The sequence below is a fragment of the Loa loa genome (genome assembly GCF_000183805.2).
Source record: "Loa loa unplaced genomic scaffold supercont3.80, whole genome shotgun sequence".
Taxonomy (NCBI): Eukaryota; Metazoa; Nematoda; class Chromadorea; order Rhabditida; family Onchocercidae; genus Loa; species Loa loa.
The window spans coordinates 116,272-135,760 of record NW_018108260.1 but is presented as its reverse complement, the minus strand read 5'-3'; the positions used below and the strand labels follow the sequence as shown (position 1 = coordinate 135,760).

The window sequence follows — 19,489 nt, the reverse complement described above, 5'->3', positions numbered from 1 at the left end:
AAGCCTACTTGTTTAAGCAATATTGAATTTTAACTCAAAGAGGACTCTCAATTTGACTTTTCATCATTTTTAAATTTCGTTTTTTTTGAAGTTTATCAGTAGTGAATTTTTTTTTAACTAAACCTTAAATTAACTGTTCTTCGTTTATTTTTATATGCTATGTCAAGATTGAGTTGTGTATGTACGTATCTGCCGGATAGCTTTCTGGTTTTCTAACATTACTTTTGATATTTGAGCCGATGATACTGCTTAGTATCTTCGGACTTGTGTCGGAGAAAAATTGAAATTAGACTAGTCTTGAATGATTTATCGAGTGGATGGGAAAGTGCCGCAAAATTAATGATTGCAATTTCTAATGACCAAAAGAGTGACCATATGATAAGAATGAAATTAAGTGAGCTTAATGCTTGTTGATATGTTGCGATGATAGTATAACAACAACGAGTGTGTTTTGAGTGACGAATGAAAAAGACATCAAATGAAGCGTTGAAGAAAAAAAGAAATTTTGAAAAAGTACAAAATGAAAGAAAAAATTGAAAAAGAAAAAAAAGATAATAAATAATTATTCAAATTTAGCATTATTTGGCATATAATTTTACTTTGAAATTTTTCCATGAAAATTAAAAAATTGATTTTTATGAATATTATTAAATGATATATGTTGAACTATATTATCTCTTTAAAGGATATTAAAATTGAAATGAAAGATATAAAATTATTATTCTATCTTTCAATTTAAAATTATGTCATCTAAAGGATTTGTGTGATGTGACATCACATCACTACGGAATCGTACAGATGATAGGGAAGAGATTCACATAATGGGAGAAATTGCCAGTAGTTGCGGCAGGTTTTTCATAATATTATCATCGTTTCAGAATCGTTATCCTTCTATGGATCTTGATCGAAGGTATGAATATTGCAATGCATTCCACATCGAATATTACGACGAATATGGTTAATCATTTTCTTACTTTTTTTTTCGATAAATATGAATTCAGTTTATGTAGAAAAATGAAAAATCTATCCATAAAGATATCACGACGAAATCTATTGTCATAAAATGTCTCCAATTAACTGTTTCCAATGAATTTAGCAATCTTTCGTGCTGAAAACCAGATGACATGAATAATTTTAATGGTTTACATGACAGCCGAATCTTACATTTGTCTTATCGGAAAGCCCTTATCAAAATCTTCTTTTAAAATTTAGCTTACTTTTGTACTTTGAAAATTTTAAAACGAAACAAAATAGAGCATTATTTGGGAAGAAAAAAGGAAGATAAAAATGTTGACAATGAGCATATCATGGTGACACACAGTCAAAAGCTTATTACACATTATATACTCTCTGCTATTCTGCAGCACTGGTCTTGGTAAGTTCTGATAGATCCTAGTATCAGTCGTTGAAGAAATTATTTTAGTTCGTTTGGTTCTGTCAGTTATAATTGTAACAATGTATCAGTATCACGATCTTGAGCCTATCTAGATTATAATCCTCATTCATAATCACACTTCTGGTTCTAATTATTATGACTTAGTAATGGGTGTTTTGTTATTCACAGTTTAACCTTTCTGTATTCTCTATACGATTAACAAAATTTTTATAATTTGACCAATCATATGTCATTTATCAGTTATTTTCCACTGATTGTCACAAGAAAATATTATTAGCGAAGCTAAAAAGATGGAAGGAAATATATTCTGCATAATATGTTCAAATGCCACCATTTTCAAATTATTTCAACTTATCTTAAATTTCTTATTGTTCATATTACTGTTGACTAAGAAAAGGTTTTCTGAAGAATCATATTTTTTTTATAATTATTCGCAAAAATTCCTTTTCATTTCAAAAGGATTTCCGTTAATTTTCAAGCGTTAATTTAAAATTTCATTTTTTCCTATTAGGAATATATCAGTCCAAAGATTGACATCTTGAATCTGTTTCTTCCTTCAACCGATATTCGTTAATCAGGAAGAAGTACGTTTCATAGTTGAATCCAACTTTGATGTTTATGACAGATTCTGATTCTGACTTACGGAAACTTGAATAACATATCAAGGATTTATAATTAAAATAATAAAAGAGAATTCCTAATTAAAATAATCTTTTCTAATGGCCGATATATCATATGTCCTCATTATCGCTCAAATAAGTGAAGTTATGAAATTCTCGGTAAGGAGTTGAGAGGAGAAAAAAGTTCTAGCGTCCCGAGAAGACAGTATTTTACAATAGAGTTATCGATCGCTTGTTACAGAAAATTTCGGAACCAATCAATATTTCCATTCATATGACGTCATTTACATGTCACAAAAATGGAATATTCATTTTTGATGTATTATTTCTCGTTATTGTGCTTCTCTCATTTTTTCGACTTCTTCAGGACGTGCGGTCGGAATTCCGGAAAAAGTACAACCGTTGCCAGGACAGAGACTACGTGACTGCTTAGATCACCGTTTACGTCAACGTGGCCTAGTACCATCGGCAGTGTTATTTTTCGTGGAAAATTCCCGAACACCACTTCCGGATAATTGTGATGCTAATTTCCTAACCGGTCAACGGATTGTTGCACGAGGTAGTTTTGTATCATATTTGCTTAGGAAATGAATCTTTTTGATTCACATGCTAATCAGCTGACCTTTAACTCTTGTTCCTTTTGCTTAAAAAAGTCATTTCTTCGTGATTTTTTTTTTTTCACTTCCCATGAACAATCATTTAGAATGAAATTTTATGGCAAGTAATCCAACAAAAGATTGCACTTTTTACCTTGAAATTTGACCGATAAACGCTACAATTATTATAATTATTAGTTTTATTATTCAACAACAAACTTGTCAAAATTTGCATAATTTTAGAACTTCAATTTCTTTGAGATTGTAAATCAAAGCCGTACGTTGTCATCATCCTCGAGGTCATTCACAAATTGAATTGTATTATAGTATTAATAACCGGATGTTATTGACGGATAGCAATAGTAGTAGCAGAAATGGTAGTGGAAGGATAATACTATCACATACAATGTTACTACATTCATTGATGTTGAAGGGAATTTCCTTCCACCTCATCAAATCAACCTTTCTCATCCTCTTCCTTATTAGTTCCCATTTCTGATGGTTTATCATTACTAAGATTATTTCCTCATTGTTATTTGATAAAACTATCTCACAATACCGTATTATTCTTATTTTAGAATATCAATAATATCTGACTTATACTATCATTAATTTGAGTAGCTTAGATTGAAAAACTTTTTTGATATGATTCCATTGTTTTTATTCATTATCATTTTTTAGTTTAAAAATTTTATTGACTTTAAGTTAGTCATCCTATATTAATGAAACGATCATAATTTCCTTTCATATCGTAATTTTTATATTTAGCTCATTGGTTTGCTTGCTAAGATGGATGATGCTTCTACTGATTGATTGGTTATTGAACTGATGTTGAAGACTATAGGATAAAACAGCTGTAGGAACGGAAGCATCGGTTTAAATTCTGAATTAGCAAGATGATAGCAATATTAGTTGTCATCCAGGAAGACTATACCTTGAGTAGAATCACACTGAGTAACTTGGGGAGAAGCAAATGGTGCTGATAGATGAAAATGAATGGTGAATAGTGCTCTTCAAGTAGTTTAAATTGATAAGTATGATATGGATGAAGTGATGAGTAAATGCTAAAAAGTGATAACACTCCAATACGATATGTTGGATAAAAGGGAGCCATTAAACCGCCTATTTGGTGATAGGTAAGGTAGAGAGATGAACATTTCTATCAGAATCATTTCAACTAAGTAACTTTTTATTTTTGCTCATTCAAATATTTTCATACACATATAACACTCCTAATAATTAATTTGAATTTTGAAATTAGGGTCTGAAAGTAAAATCTGGAAGTAAAATTTCGCTCTATTTTTCTAAAATTATATTTTTCTTTTTTGCCATTCCAGAAATACTTACGAAAATGAACTGGTTTGACACACCTCGACAAATACTGATATCAAATGTTAAAATTATCTTTCCGAACAAACACACAAATTGTTTTTAAATGTCACTTTAGCTCACCCCCACTCTTCTTGCTTTTTTCATTTAAAACTAAAATTTAAAAGATTAGTTTAGTAGCACAAAATTCTTCTTAAATTATCAACCTCTATCTTTTTTATTCGAGAAAAAAATGCTTATTAAAATGAGCTGGTTTGAGTGAAGAAGTTTTTAAAAGCGTTCTAAATTTATGACGAAGAATTTTATGGTAATAATAAATAATGATTTATCATTATGTTACCCACTTGCACAAGTTTATTTTCCCTCAAATTGTTTCTTGCTATTACTGATACTACATTTTCATCATCATCATCACTATCAGTTGCTATCATTAATACATCTCATCATGATAATCATCCTGGTTAAATGACCTGAGCTTTGCTTCTTACCATTCCTTAATCTTCTATCTTTTTTTCCCCCAATTATCATTTATTTATTGATTTGTTTTAACATCCTATTATAAATTAATTCCATTTTCTATTGTCAAGCACAAAAATTTTTTGAATTTCTATTTTGTTTCACAAGACTGATTGATTGATTGGTGTATGAGATTGTTTGAAGAGATTTCTGGAAGAAAAAGAATTTTGTCGAGAAAGAGAGGTAAGACCAGGTATGGGATGATGGGAAGTCAGAAGATCTATTTGGAAAGATAGATGGATGAATAAATGGAAGAATTAGTCAGTCTTATTCATAGCCTTAAATACTTTTTTTCAGATTAATTTGAGGAGTTCAAATTTTCCAACATTTTTTATTTTCTTTTGCGGTCTTTGAATTTTTCTTTCAAAAAAAAACTAACAAATAGAATTTTTTTATAACGGACAACAAAGAAATGTTTAAAGTGAAAGAGAAGTTTCTTATTTATTTTGAAGATACATTTGCATTGATTTGTTAAGAGACGTAATATGTTCTAATACCCATGATATATGCACCGGGTATAAGTCCTAGAAGCTTCAGGTAAATTACCCACCATCGTTCATCTATGCTACTTGTTAGTTAATGATTTTGAAATTGTCCACTGATGCCCTCTGTCACTTGAAGGACTTACTAATGTAATTAAATAATTAAATAATAGCATGTATTAGTATTGGTTAAAATATTTAAAAGATAAGTTAACTGCAGTCATATTGCAGTAATTGCTTTTAATTGGATTAATTAGCAAGGAATCAATATTGTCAGCGTTTACGTCAATGCGGAGGAGTAAGTACGGATTGATACATTATCATAATCGTTTTATCCAGTATTACATAATAAGATAATCGTATTATTCGTGATAATGAAATGACATTTTCTAGTGAACAAATGAGAGGACAAAGAATGAAGTGATAAAACGTTTCCATTTATCAGAAAGTGTGAAATGTAATGATAAGAATGGATAACTTCGGGAAGTATCTTTTTTTGATTAATATTTCAAGCGGTAGAAAGAAGTTGGTTAAAAGAAAGTAATTGTAAATCTTAGTGAAGGATTTTGTAACTGATCGGTGCTATCAGCGCATAACTGATATTATTTCCAGTTATTAAAATCTGCTATCACTTTTGTTGAAAACTCGGCTATTATAAGCCAATAAATGATCTGATCTCAATCAAAATTGTGATACTTAGATCCTTATCAAAATTGCTAGCAAACTTTGGCTATAACAATGGGAAATTCATATCCTCTGAGTCACTTATCTTCTATTCCGATCTTTCATCTCCACCATTTCCTTTAAGGAATTAATCTTTGGTAAATTTGAAATATTAAAATTTTATGTTTACATTAAAATACTTGTTTAGCTATGCAACGAAATAACGTTCAACAACAAACGACGTAAATATCACGTTTTCAGTACGTAAAGGAATGACACGATTCGGGCGAAGTCGAACTCAACAGTCCCTAGATATCGATATCAATGATACAAAACCAATCCGGAAAAACAGCGATGACAGTGTATCGTCTTGGAGGAGTTCGTTGGTCAATTCAAAAATGGTTGGTGTTTAATTATTTATATCTTTAGACTTTCTTAATGAAAACGTTTTCTGAATGATTTCTTACTTCCATTAATCTTTGTTCTCTTATTCTTTTACACCACAAATTGCAACTATAGTAATTATAAATTGAATGAAATAATTTGGGAAAGGTTTTGAAATAATTGAGATAAACGAATTTGTGATTTAATTGCAAATTGGTTGAAATGATGGAAGTTAAGTTTTGTTTTAAAAACAACTTTTAACTGTATCCTCTTATATCTTATTTTTAGGCTTTAATTAGCTGTTTAAGACTTAAGTTGCTATTATCTTAATTCAGTCTGACTAATTTTTTAATAATAAACTAGTTCCCATTGAATATTTCAATTCTGTTAAAGGAACAGAAACGTGGGCGTTTTTCTTTATTTAAGTGAAACTGTTTGTCAGCAATTGGTTTTCTTGCTATTTGTTTGATGTATTCAATTCTTCCAACATTTTCATCTCTTTATGGTAAAATTTTCGAATTTTTGTCGATCCCATAATTTGGAAAAAGCAAACGGAATGCAGTTAGTATTTCTTAAAAAAATTCTATTTATTCCTGAGTTTTTACATCCGTCTGATAAGCTTAAAATCATTTCCGCCTTTGATTTTAGCACGAAATCGTTCTTCCATTTCCATTTCTTTCATATTAACCATTTGAAGTCATTAAGTCCGACAATAAGTCGTTACTAACTTTTCATTGTAGAATTTTTTTTCTCTCTTAGCAGCTACAATTACTTTGATTTGGAACAAACAAAAAATTCAACAGTTATTTGAAACATCAGGACAGACAGATTTTTTCAATTTTTGATTGGTGGAACCTTGTCATTCTGCACCACTCGTCAACTCTTCTTGATGTACTTCGATCGGATTCTACCATTGCATATGCCAAAGAACGATTAATTTTTATCTTCATAAAGGCATCAAGTTCAGCTCCGCTTCGTACCTACCACATACCCATCCTTGTCAACTTCTCTCCTCTCCCCATCTTTGTTTTCATTTTTCAAGGTCACACATTCCTCACTTCTTCATCACTCCGTTTTATTTAGGATGGCTCTATTCTCGAGTAGATCGACTACTGATGCTATTTTCATTTCCATCCTTATTTGTTATCACCTCATAAATGTGATTACCCTAGTGTTACAACTTTGTCATTAGCGACAGATGACAGGATCTCATTCCCATTTCATGATATATGTGTTCTGTGATATTGTAAAAGGGATGGATGCATCAGTTAGAGAAAATACTGGTAAAAAAAATTAGGAATCGGTTAAATTAAATATTTCGAAACTAAATATAGGAACGATAGACAAAAAGATGGATTGTGCGATTTGATCGGAATCAAAGACTGTGATAAACTTGAAGATGTGCCAAGAACGCGGGGAGGATTAGTTATGGAGCATGTTTTCTAAATTTTTAATTAGGACAGTTGTTGTTGTTCGTAAATTTTGGGCGAAGTTTAGATAGATTTACCCCATTTGGTATAAATGTTGAAATTTCAAATGGATTTATAATTATTTAATTAATAGTTGAAACTAACATTTACTATTGAAATATTTGTAGAAATGCTAAAAATTTTGCTACATACAAAGTAATTGTGCACTTTAACAAAGCTAAATATAATATTTTAGGTACTGTAAATATCCGATTAATACTAAATTAACCTTCGTAATAAAAATCAGTATGAAAATAATTATGCGCAAATATTTCCGCAATAGTATTTGCAACTTCTCTTCCACAAATCCATATTTGCTGTAGTGGAAGTGGAAAGATAAAACTTTCTGTTCATAGAACATATTGTTTTGAATAATTATTTGTTTCTGCCCCAAAATATTTTATTGGTGCTTGAAAGTTTTACCTTTCAGTCCTTCTCATTTTGGAAGGATTTTCAAACAATTTTGCACTAAAGAATTTTTGAGAAATTTTAAATTTCAAAAAAGGAAAAGTTTTAGAACAAACTCTAAATTTCAAAAAAAAAGTAAAAGAAATTTTTCAAAAATATTTCTCATGAAATTTCTACATTGTTAACAGCCTTGATTATCTTATTATTATCCCTTACATTGTTGCGTATAGTTATTTTACGTAATTTGTTCCATGTTACTTCACACGTAGTAGAATAGAAACAATGTATCATGACATTCGTAATTTTAGATGACAACTTTTAATCTATTTGTTATTAGGCTTGCTTAGCTCAGCCTAGTCTAGACACCTTTTTTGTATTTAATAGTGTTTCTGGAACGAAATTAATAAATTTCTATTCTCTCAAACATTCTATTCAACTTGAAGACTACAAAAATGTTTAATTGGACTCTTAATTACTGGAGAGACGAAAGAAAGATTTTCTTTCCTTTGATCCAAATTAAAGCCAAAACCAAGTTACTTTAGGATTTTGCAAAAGGAAAAAATAGTGGGCAGTGGAAGAATAACTTCTTGTTAGTTTGAAAAGCTGTCTTTACCGGAAGAAAGTGTCTTTTCCGGAAAAGAGCACATCCCATTGATTAGAAGTCTTTAAAATTTCTAATTATCCCCATTCACATTAAATTAGAAAGAGAAACTAATTTTGAGTTTTTGAGTATTTATGACAACAACAATGTAACACTTATCAATATTAGTTCACATATCAAACAGAAGTTTCAATATTTAAAAATAAATCGTTTATTTTCGAGTTTCAAATCAAATTGTAAAATAATTATTATGCTAATTTGCAGCAATCTTTTTCTTTACTCTTATTGATTAAGTTATTTCAACATATATATTCCATTGTTTCAGTGTTGCTCTCAAAATTTCTTTCATTTTAAATTTTTTCATGTATTTTCTATACCAACCTATCAATTTCGAGCATGTTTTTTGAGGGTATATATATATCAAATTAGTGCCAAAAAAGTTGAGAAAATAAATCGAACTAAAAATTACTAGTCAAAACAAAATTTGAATTTTAAATGAGTAGTAATATGTGAGTTACCCTCAGAAGCATCTTAATTTTAATTTTCTATCAAAGATAAATTGTTGAATAAACAATTATTAAAATTTATGTACCAATAAATTAAAGAATAAATGAGCAAGCAAAATGCATGCAAAAAAACTTTCTTGCTAAATCTGAAAAATTGAATTAGTGAGTAAATCTTTCGCATAATAATATTAAGTATGGTAGTTATTTATATCTTTTTCTAAAAGACTTGCTTGAATTTTTTCTTTTTTTTACTTGGCTTCTTTTATCTTTCGTATATTCGAAATATTTTCTTCTTTAATTGTTGTCTCATCAAATATGCAAGTAGTTCTCTCCTCGTAAACTATTAGATCAGGTAATTTAAGCAGCTAGTTTATCATTCCTGTTTCCGTTTGAAATCAAAATATTATATTAGCAAGAATTAGCAATTAAAATGGCTTAAGCTCGGCATTTAGTCTTATTTAAAATGAATAACTCGATAAGACTTGAAAAACTTGTTCTGCTTCGCTTTGCCTTTTTTAACATCAAAAAAAGCAAAAATTCAAATTTAAGTGACTAGAAATCGTGATCTCTTTAAAAATATGACGTGCGTGGTAAAAATAGAGCAATTATCGGAATTCGTCATTTGTTCTGGACAATTTCGACAAATCGGAAAGGAAACCGGTTTTGATTCTTCAAACTTCGTACAATCAAGCATTGCCTGAATATCTCTAACATCCCCGCTTGTAATCATCTATTCATGATAAATGATTTTTTTAAAATAAATGTTTAGCAATTTAGTTATTTAACTAGAAACTATTCAGATTAACAAAATGAGGCTCATTTTCATAATTATCAATTATTCCATACTTTTTTGTAATTCTCCGATTACTAGACGAAAATGCAAAAATGTTTTTAAAAGGATCAAAAAACTACCTCCAATTCCAATTTCCATTCATGGATTGACTTTTTTTCTTTTGTAATTATAACTTAATAAATGTTTAGTTTGCAAATTTGTTAGATTTTCTTAATTAAATAATTGTCATATTATTTGTTATTAATTAATCATTATTAGTGATCGCTTTCATTTATTCCCATCATCATGTCATCATTGTGAACATAATCACTTTATCATTATCATTACCATCATATTGCCTTATTCTTTAATATGAATTCTGATCAATGTTATACTTTTCCGTTATTCATATAAAATAAATCATTGTCAACTGTTTTCGAATAGATTTAATTGTGACACTTTTAATTTAATAGCATCATCTTGGCTTAATCAGGCTTAACCAACATTTGGCTATTCGTTGTTATCCTTAAAATATCGGTTTGTCATATAGTTTTGCACAACTTAGCGAACTTTTGGCATTATAAGTTAAGGAATCCAAAAGCCTCAGGCAAATTTCGATTATAGGAAATATTTTTTCCCTTTTTTTTTGTTTTTTTCTTTTGGTCTCTCAATCTCTTCTTATTCATAATTCATTTCTTTTTAATTTTTTTTTCTTTGAGACTACTGAATCTTTCATTTATCTCGTCTCGATGTGATTAAGATTGAAATTGCTCTTAGTCTGACATTTTGCATCAAAAATCATCAAATCATTGAGGCTATCAGTTTTATTCTCCATTTCTTTTACAGAACATTCTTTCTGGTAGGGTTGACATTTTTTTAGTGTCTTCAGTAATTTTCTTTTTTTCCTTCTCTCTCTCTCCCTCTTTTCTTTGAATTTCTTATCCGGTAAAATTGGGAAAACGGAACGGATAGAAAGGAAATCACTTATGCTGGTAGCAAAGAAAAATTGAATTTATAGCCATTCTTTCGTCGAATTGTCTTTTAATGCTTTCAATTCATAGCCAAAACATTATATGTGAAAAAGAGAAAAGGTCGGAAGGGAAGGTATTTTTTTCAGATTTCATTTTTCATTACATTATAACTTTGGGTCGAGAAAAAAGTGGATAGTCTTAGAATTGGAATCTTAATTAGAATATTTGGAAACTCCATATTAGCCTAATCAATAAAAGGTCATCGATTATTGCTTAACTTAAATTTCTGAATTTAACCTTATTCATGCATATCTTCTTGTTTCAATTCAATGAATGCTATAAATTTACAGTTTTGCAGTTTCTGCAATGAACTTAACAACTGAATAAATCACAACGACACTTTCCCATTTCTCTTTTTTACTTTAATAAATGCTTCTCATGGAAGAAAAAAAAATAATATCAGTAGTAAGTTGTAGAGCTAATTTATATATATTCCATACGTTTCAAGAAAGTAAATAAGTTATCTTACTGATATTAACATCACAACATCATTAATATCTTGGATTGTTTACCATTTCTATCTTTGGGATAGAGAATGTTTGAAATTTAGGGCATTCCTGAGAGATACGATTGGTTCATTTCTTTGTATAACACTGTTAACGATCTATTAATGTCATCGAAAAACTAATTGTATGTTTTGTGTCTTAGATAACTAATCCATTTGAAATTCTTTTTTTTTTTTTTTTTGACAAAAAAAATATTTTTGGTGAAAAACTTAATAGGAAAGGAATTATAAAATGAGTGATTAGAATAAATGAACGGAATACTTAACTTTAAATATTCCATTCATTTATTCCCATTCTTTCGCTGACGATCGATCATAAACTGATCTCATTTAAAGAATTCCTCTCTTTTATATTAAATTAAATGAACTTTGTGAAATGACGGTTTAACAAATGTCTCATCTAATCATCGAGAAATGAGAATTGAATTAATTTTTTTTCAATTTCTTATACATCTATTTAAATATATACATAAAAATCATGTAAAATTATACCAATAATATATTAGCATTATCAGCCAATATCTTGTTTTTATCACTGACTTATATTGCAACAACTGTCACCAACCAGTCACTCATAAATGGAAGAATTATTCAGATGACCTACATAAGCCATATCAAGAATTACACAATAATCAATAATCGTTTATTTGTTAGTATATGACTATAAGTTTATTGTCGTAAAGATATTTTATCAAATTTTAGCATGGATTAATAAGCTCTTGTACTTAAACATTCATCTTTCTTATCGTTATCCAGTTTGAAGTGGTTGAAAATTAAAAAGTTTCCAATAATAAGCATTATAAGGCACCATGTAAGTTTATATATAGCTTGCACAATCACGTAATCACGTAACGTGTACGATCCACGTAACTTCAACATTTGTCATGCAGTAGTAATTTATTATCATTGCTTAAATTGCACATCTCGTTGCTCTTATCGTATGTATACAAATCTCAAAGATAAAATTTAATTCAACAAAAGAATTAGCACGAACGATCATTTTCTCGCAGTGATATTTTAGTTTTCTATGTTTTCTTATTTTCGATGATATCATTTCTTTTCTCTTCTTGCCTAATTTTTTTCTCCCACCTTTAGATTCATATTTCAATTCATTAGCTATTTTATTCTTTCCTTTAAAGCTTTTGAAATAAACTGAACATTTTTATTACCTGTTATTTTTATTTGAATGCAAGGAATGAATATAGGCTGTTTTTTTGTACCTGCAATTATGCCTAGCTGTTTTAGGCCTTCTGCTTACCTATATCATAACCCCCTCAATGGTACATAATTATTATTAGAATTCTATCTTACCCTTACCTTAATTAGTCAGTTTATTTTTTCCTAGAGAAACATTTTCTTTTTTTGCTACTTCTTGGATTATCGGAAATCGGCACTGCTGGAATAGTACTGGCTCTTTTCAAATGAACACTATTCTCCTCCCCAATTTATGATTAAAATATCGAAGATTAGAACTTGCTGCTGTTATGAAACAGGTGACAATTTCGGAGCACTAATTCCGATTTTGGATTTTATAGAAGGAGTTACTGAATTGCTGATAGTCATGAAATGTATGATTCAACCTTGTTGACGATTCATTTCAGCATTTTTGACTGATGAAAAAACTCAATTTTACTGTTGATTGCGGAATTCATCCTCTTCCTTTGAAGTGGTTTTTCAAATATACTCGAATGTTTCCATGCAGCATTCATTTCTATTTGATAGAACACTTCAGATATTATGCCATTTCTCTCTCTTTTCAGGTTTCTTTTAATTTTAATTACAAATTTCCAAGAATTGATTGCTCGAATTAAATTTGAAGGTTATCAGAGATTGAAAGGAATTTTTTTTCAAATATTTTTTGTCGTATATTTCTCATACTAAAATTCTGTTCTAAAAGATTGTTAATTAATTCAAATTAAATCTTCTTTTCAATGCTTTTCCAAAAATGAAACTTATATAAGAGAGAAATTGCGAATCAAATGAAGCAATTTTATTTCTCTCATGATTTCAAACATTTCTGAAATCCAGAATACTTTCCCAGTAAATGAAGACTTTTCAGTTTCCTACCACTAATGAAATGTTATAATTTTTGATGATACATAAGTAGCCATTTTCCGTTGCTATTATAATATGAGGCGGCATTATATATCATATCACAGTGATTTTCACTTTACAATAGTTATCATTAAAACTTCAATAACCACTACTACTATCCCACCTAAATTTAATTCTTTTCATTCATCACTGTATCATTAACAAGGCTGAATTAGGGTTCTGATAATTTCGCGTCATCTTTAAAATTCCCATTTATTATCTTTAATTTTAAGTGATTCTAAGTGAGTAAATTTAAAGATGAATTTCAGTAGAGTAGAAGAGCATTTGGATATACTATAGAAAAGAGAGGAAATTTTTGAATTTAAAATTAAAACTGTGGGTTTGAAAAAAAGGCCGTAGAAAATTTTGGCGGAAAGATAATTAACTTGCTTCTCTAAGAAGCTTTGTTATCAAGAATCATTTATGATTTTTATCTCGTAGAAGGCCAGCACTTGGCTTCTTTTATGATCACTGAGATCATCAAGTTCTGATAAATTGTATGAATAAAATAATTTTGAAAAAACTTAATTTGGGGATTTTAGATTTACAAATTTATTTCCGACATCGGTTCATTACAAAAGATATCTATTGTTCGTATACCTGTATATTTGTATATCGAGTATGTAGGAAATGAATTATTGATCTAAAAATAAGATGAAATGGAAAATATCGCCATTAGTACAATTAAACGCATGTACTAGATCTAGAGTTTGGTGACCTGTCCTTCGATCCCTCGTTTAGCAGGACTTAAAAGTTGGTGAAGAATTTTTCTAGTAAAATAAATAGAGGGTAATAAGTGAGGAAACAGAAGAAGGTAAACATAGAAAAGGGAAAATTTATTATCAACAGTACTATTATATACTATCTCCCGAAATGTTCTGAACTGTATTTTGAGATACCTTACTGCTTTAATTCTAAAGTCAAAATAGGACTTTCATTTCCTCTCTCATACACCCTACCTGTTTTATTATTACTCTTATAACTACTCTAATACATTGACAATAATAATGGAACCAGTTGCTATAAAAGTTTTGCTGTAGCATTCAATGTTTTTAATAGTGCAATTTCCATCGATCTTCCAATTTTTTCTTTTTTGTCTCATTTTTCTATCTTTTTTCAGTCATTCCTATTTTAGAACAAAAAAACTTTTCTTTTTTCAAAATTTACAAATAAAATTTTTCTGTCTCTTCCAACCACTGAGTATCCTTCTCGTTTGTCACTTCAATGTCATACCGTATTATTCCATCTTCATTACAATTATCATTTTCAGTTTGCTTGAAATTTCAAAATTAAAAATTACCATCGTTAGTTTAACACTACTTGTTAAAATTTTACAAGCAGATTTGCTTGAAATTAAAAAAATTTGTTGGACGAAGCCGAATTGAAGTGAACAAAGAATTCCTTCTTTAGTGAAGATTGGCAGTTTGGAAGTTTGTTGTCTTGGGATAAGTTGTTGACATCTATCACGTCCCTTACTTGCATCCGTTGGATAAGAAATCTTCAACAATATGAACAAATATTATGCATCTTTCATTTAAATGTTTCATCAATTTAATTGAACTGTTTGGTCGCTGCTCGAAATATTATCTTCTCGTCTTTTTTGTTCGTTGTGATCGTTGTTGGGAATTGATTATCCTATCTCATCAGAAATATTCTGATTTCTGATAAAATAATAGCAAATGATCGATGGAAAGAGTAGATTTTAGTCAGCAACAACCTTTCAGGTATCTCTACTCTTGTCAAATTTATCTGCTAGCATTAACATTCCAGTTTATCTCGGTCTCGACCTTGAATTTATCCGATATATCATCCATAACTACTATTTTCATTTATCGTCTCGAAAAATGACTGAAAGATGTGGAAGAGAAAAAAAGATAGTTGGATCGTTTAGGATGTAAATTGAGAAGTAATTGGAAGTTTTTTTTTTCCCCCTATCATCAATTGGAAGTGGAAATTTTAAGGAAAGTCGATGAAAAGAGGGGGAATTGTCCAGGTGATGTTCAGTCTTTTTTTTTTTAAGTTTGGCAAATGGAAATTTTAAAATCGTATTTTATAAATCCTAAATCCTTGTGTTTATTGTATAATATTCATTCACATATTTATATAGTAAGGGTTAGTCATTCATGCATAAACGTTTATGTATTTTTTGATTGGAAGATTTCACCTCCTTAATGAATTTAATTATAACGAATTGTTTCGAATTCTTATTTCCGTAAGGATGTTCAGTGGGAAAGGTAATTATCTAAGTAGTACATCACATTGCATTTGGCAAAATTAACGACCAACAAAATTAACACCCCTCCTGTTCCCTCAGCAGGATAACAAATTCCACCATTTTCATTTAAAGAATTGAAAACAGGATCATCAATTTCAGTAGCAATAGTTCCGGTCAATCTTATTTTGTTGCTAATTGCATTTTTTTTGTTTTTAAATTGAATCATTTTGAAGCAAGTGTATGTATTAACTATGCAAATTTCCGAAACAAAACTCCTAAGGGATTCGTTGAATTGGCTCTATGAATTGCGCCTCTCTATTCAGGACTTTCAGCTTTTTAAAAACCCTTTAGACAATTTTAATTTTCAATATAATGCGCATCTTTTTTCATCATCACTACTTCCTCCATTTCAAAATCAGTTCAGTGAGATTTCTTTTTTCTTTCTTTTCTTTTTCTCATTTCCTTTTTTCTATTTATCTTTCAATATAATGGCATCGTTTTGAACAATTAACTATTGGGATGAACAGTTAAAATTAGTTGAATCATTTTAAGTTTAGTTTCAAAAATTTTAAATGGCAAAAGTTTTGTTTGTCTTCCGGAGAATGCTGCAGGCTTTATCAAGAAAGTCCTAATTCTGTTAAGCATCCTCAATCGGTAGTGTTTTTCAAATTTGAAATCTTCATTGAAATTTCCCGATATGTCAATTTCTCGATGTCCTTCTCCTTTTCTTGTTCTCTTTTTCCTACAATTTGTTGGCAATCATTGAAAGATTTTATTCGCCAAAAACCTAACAATTTGATGGTTCTTTTTCAGCCAAAATTTTTTAGTTGCTGATTTGTTTTTCCATAAGTGACTAAATTCTACTGAATGAATTGAATTCCATATATTTCACTTATAATTTTCCAAAGTGACTTTTGAAATTTGAGAGTCGAGAAAATACTTTCATGAATTTCATAAAGTATCGTTCTCTCTTCAAAATTCAAAATTGTCTTATCCAATTCTTTTTTTTTTTGTTTGTCTTTAAACATGTTAATAACGACACTTACAAGTGTTCTTTTCATGAAATATTCATTTACTTTATTTGAAAATGCAGAGTATTTATTTTGAGAAAATCGGGGATTGTAAAGTTTTTCTTAACAGACATACTGTAGATCTCTTTCGAATAATGTTTATGGTACTCATCTATTGCTTTTTTTTTTCTCAGTTTTGCGATATATTTATGAGTAAATATCATCTTAAAAATATTAATCGAAACGAGTTAGACAGGAGATTCTTGGCTAGAAATCTTGGTTTTATGAAGATTACAATCAGGAATATTAAATTGATCATAAAAATTTTCATGAAATTGATTCATTAAGTAACAAAAGTAAGATTGAATTTTTAGTTTTTATTTTTTCCTTTTCAAATTATCCATTAATTATATTATTGATTGTAACAATGAATGGAGGAAGGTGGCAGATGGATTAGAATAAAAATTTTTAGTATCATTGGAGAGTTAAGGTGTTTTCCCGGCCTGTCTCTCAGTGTGCAGTTTTCATTACTATTATGCTATGCTAAAGCATATTGTTTTCGATATTTCTCTTTCCTCACACAATTAACTCATAACTATTTATATATGGGAAAAGTAAAAATTGATTTTAAGTTAAATTCTGAAAATTTATTTCGAAATTTACTATCACTGAAATGATGGATTGGATAGAAACTTATTAACTCAGAGTAATTCTTTTCAAAAGAATTGTGGATAATTATAAAGAAAAAAGGTAAACTGCAGTAAAGTTGTATCAGTCAGTAATTAGTAACTAATTTATTATTATTATTAACTTATAATAATAATAATGACAATAATAATTATTATTGTTATTATTATTACTGTTATTATTATTATTATTTATAATTATTGCTTACTGGATTTCATGCTATACTACATTCATCGGAGCGTATGTAAATGAATGTATGAAAACTTTGTACAATTTATTATTTATTACGAATATGCATATTTTATTAATGAAAGATTGCGAAATGTCTCTTGTAATATTTAATTTACACTAATTTAGTTGATTGTTATTAATTATAAAAGTATAGGGAAGGGAATTGATGTATTATGCGCCTGAATTAAAAGATGCTAATGGAAGGATTGCTCATTTTTCCCTCCCAAATAGTAAATAGTTGATTTTTTCTATTTATTTATTGCGATCAAATTTTTCTTTTTTAATAATTTTCTTCAATTTAAATATCCATCTATATTGTGCGCTTTTTTCTCTCAAACATTTCAAAATAAATTTATTTGTATCATTTCACATAATCTATCATTATCTTTTAGTGTTAATAATTTCCCTCACCTAATGATTGTCTGAAAATGGTAATTACATTCGCCGGTCTTGTTGACTTAAAGTCAGATTGACGCAAGTCTTTTAACATAATTAGTCCCTCGAGAAGGATGTAAAATGTCATAAAGCCATCATTAATATAACATAAATTTAGCTTTCGCGGAGTCGAGGCAATAATTTGTCGTCGTTGCATTCGGGGAGTGGTTGCCAAGATTATGAGCCAAGAACTCGGAAAAATTCACCAACAAGTCAATCAATACTGCTCAAGTATGTTTCTATAATTTTCATTTCTTTTTTTTAATGCAAAAAGCTTAATTATTCCATAAATTTGTATAGCTCTTAAGATATATGATTGTGTGAAATTTGAATTTTACCTTTCATTGGGAATAAGATGAACTGAAAAAAGAAAATATTCTGTCCCACTTCTCTGTCATCCGATGAAAATCATCAAGAAATTTACCCGAACATATGAGAGGATGAACCTCAAATTTTTAAAATGTTTGTTCATTGGACTTTTAGTACATTCGGCCCTCTGTTAACTACTGGTTTCATTCGAACAAGAATGTGAACTGTATGTTGATTGGTTGAGTGGGTCGACCCTTCATAACACTTATTTATGTTTTTATGAGATTTGCTTGCTTTCATTCATTGCGCAGCATGTTACCGACATTGGTGCGCAATTTGCATTCTGTTACTCTTTCAACAGCTGCAATCAACCAACTAAATATCAGGAAGAGTACATTTTAGAGGTGTTTTGCTGAAGCGAATGGAATGTAGAAATAAGCTTTGATTTTAGCTGATAGCTCTCGTTTTGCTGGATTCAGTTCAATTTACTAGTCAATACCTTTTTTTTCTGAAATTCCTGAAAAAAAATCAATCAGTACCTGAAATCCTTATCAGTAACGATTAACTCCAAATAAGACTGAAATCTATTACTGATTGAAAAGTGATAAACGAGTTTTACCTTTAATCATTGCAATTTTTTTTTGCTAGAAATGCTAGAAGGAAAAATTCACTGCTAGCAGTTGATGAGTGAAATGTTTACTTCACAGGGACATTCTCATCGGAGGAACTTTCGTAAGCAGCAACAATTACCTTTAGTCTTAACTTTATGATACTCTGTCTTCTTTTTAGTTTCACCTTCTTCAACAAGCTATCATCCCTCTAATCTTTCATCATTCGTTCTTTTCCTTCCCTTTGAATTGATCATTTCGTTTTTTCTCCCTCAAATGATGCAATGCGATTTCAATTGAGGTGGACTGTTAGCGTTCGCTATTTGTTAAGGCTAAAAGTGACAGGAGTTATTGGAAGTTTACGAAACTGAAACTTTAATTCCTTATTGCAGTGCCATTCCTTCTCTCCTCCCTCTTTTACCATTTCAATCTCAATATCCATACGAACTTGGCAGCAATTTGTTGTAAAGACAACAATTTTCAGATTTTACAACCATTTACTCCAAGGTCACATCGTGTGGGATAGATTAAGGACGTTCAAATGGAATGTCATTGCGTTAAGCTTAGCATTTTAAGCTGTTTTAAGCATTTGTCTAAATGATGATGACCTAATGGATATTCG

The 19,489-nt window shown here is 29.4% G+C and overlaps 1 protein-coding gene across 1 annotated transcript in view; it reads left to right on the top strand.

Moving 5' to 3' along the window:
* Positions 1-2,115: 2,115 nt before the first annotated feature.
* LOAG_17480 (hypothetical protein) overlaps positions 2,116-19,489 on the top strand; it is a gene marked incomplete at both ends in the record, with an annotated part of 19,586 nt that continues 2,212 nt past the window's right edge. The window contains 4 exons of the mRNA XM_020450141.1: positions 2,116-2,155; positions 2,384-2,575; positions 5,864-6,003; positions 18,069-18,181. Of these exons, the coding sequence (XP_020306238.1) occupies positions 2,116-2,155; positions 2,384-2,575; positions 5,864-6,003; positions 18,069-18,181 (485 nt within the window). The remainder of the gene's footprint in view (positions 2,156-2,383; positions 2,576-5,863; positions 6,004-18,068; positions 18,182-19,489) is intronic.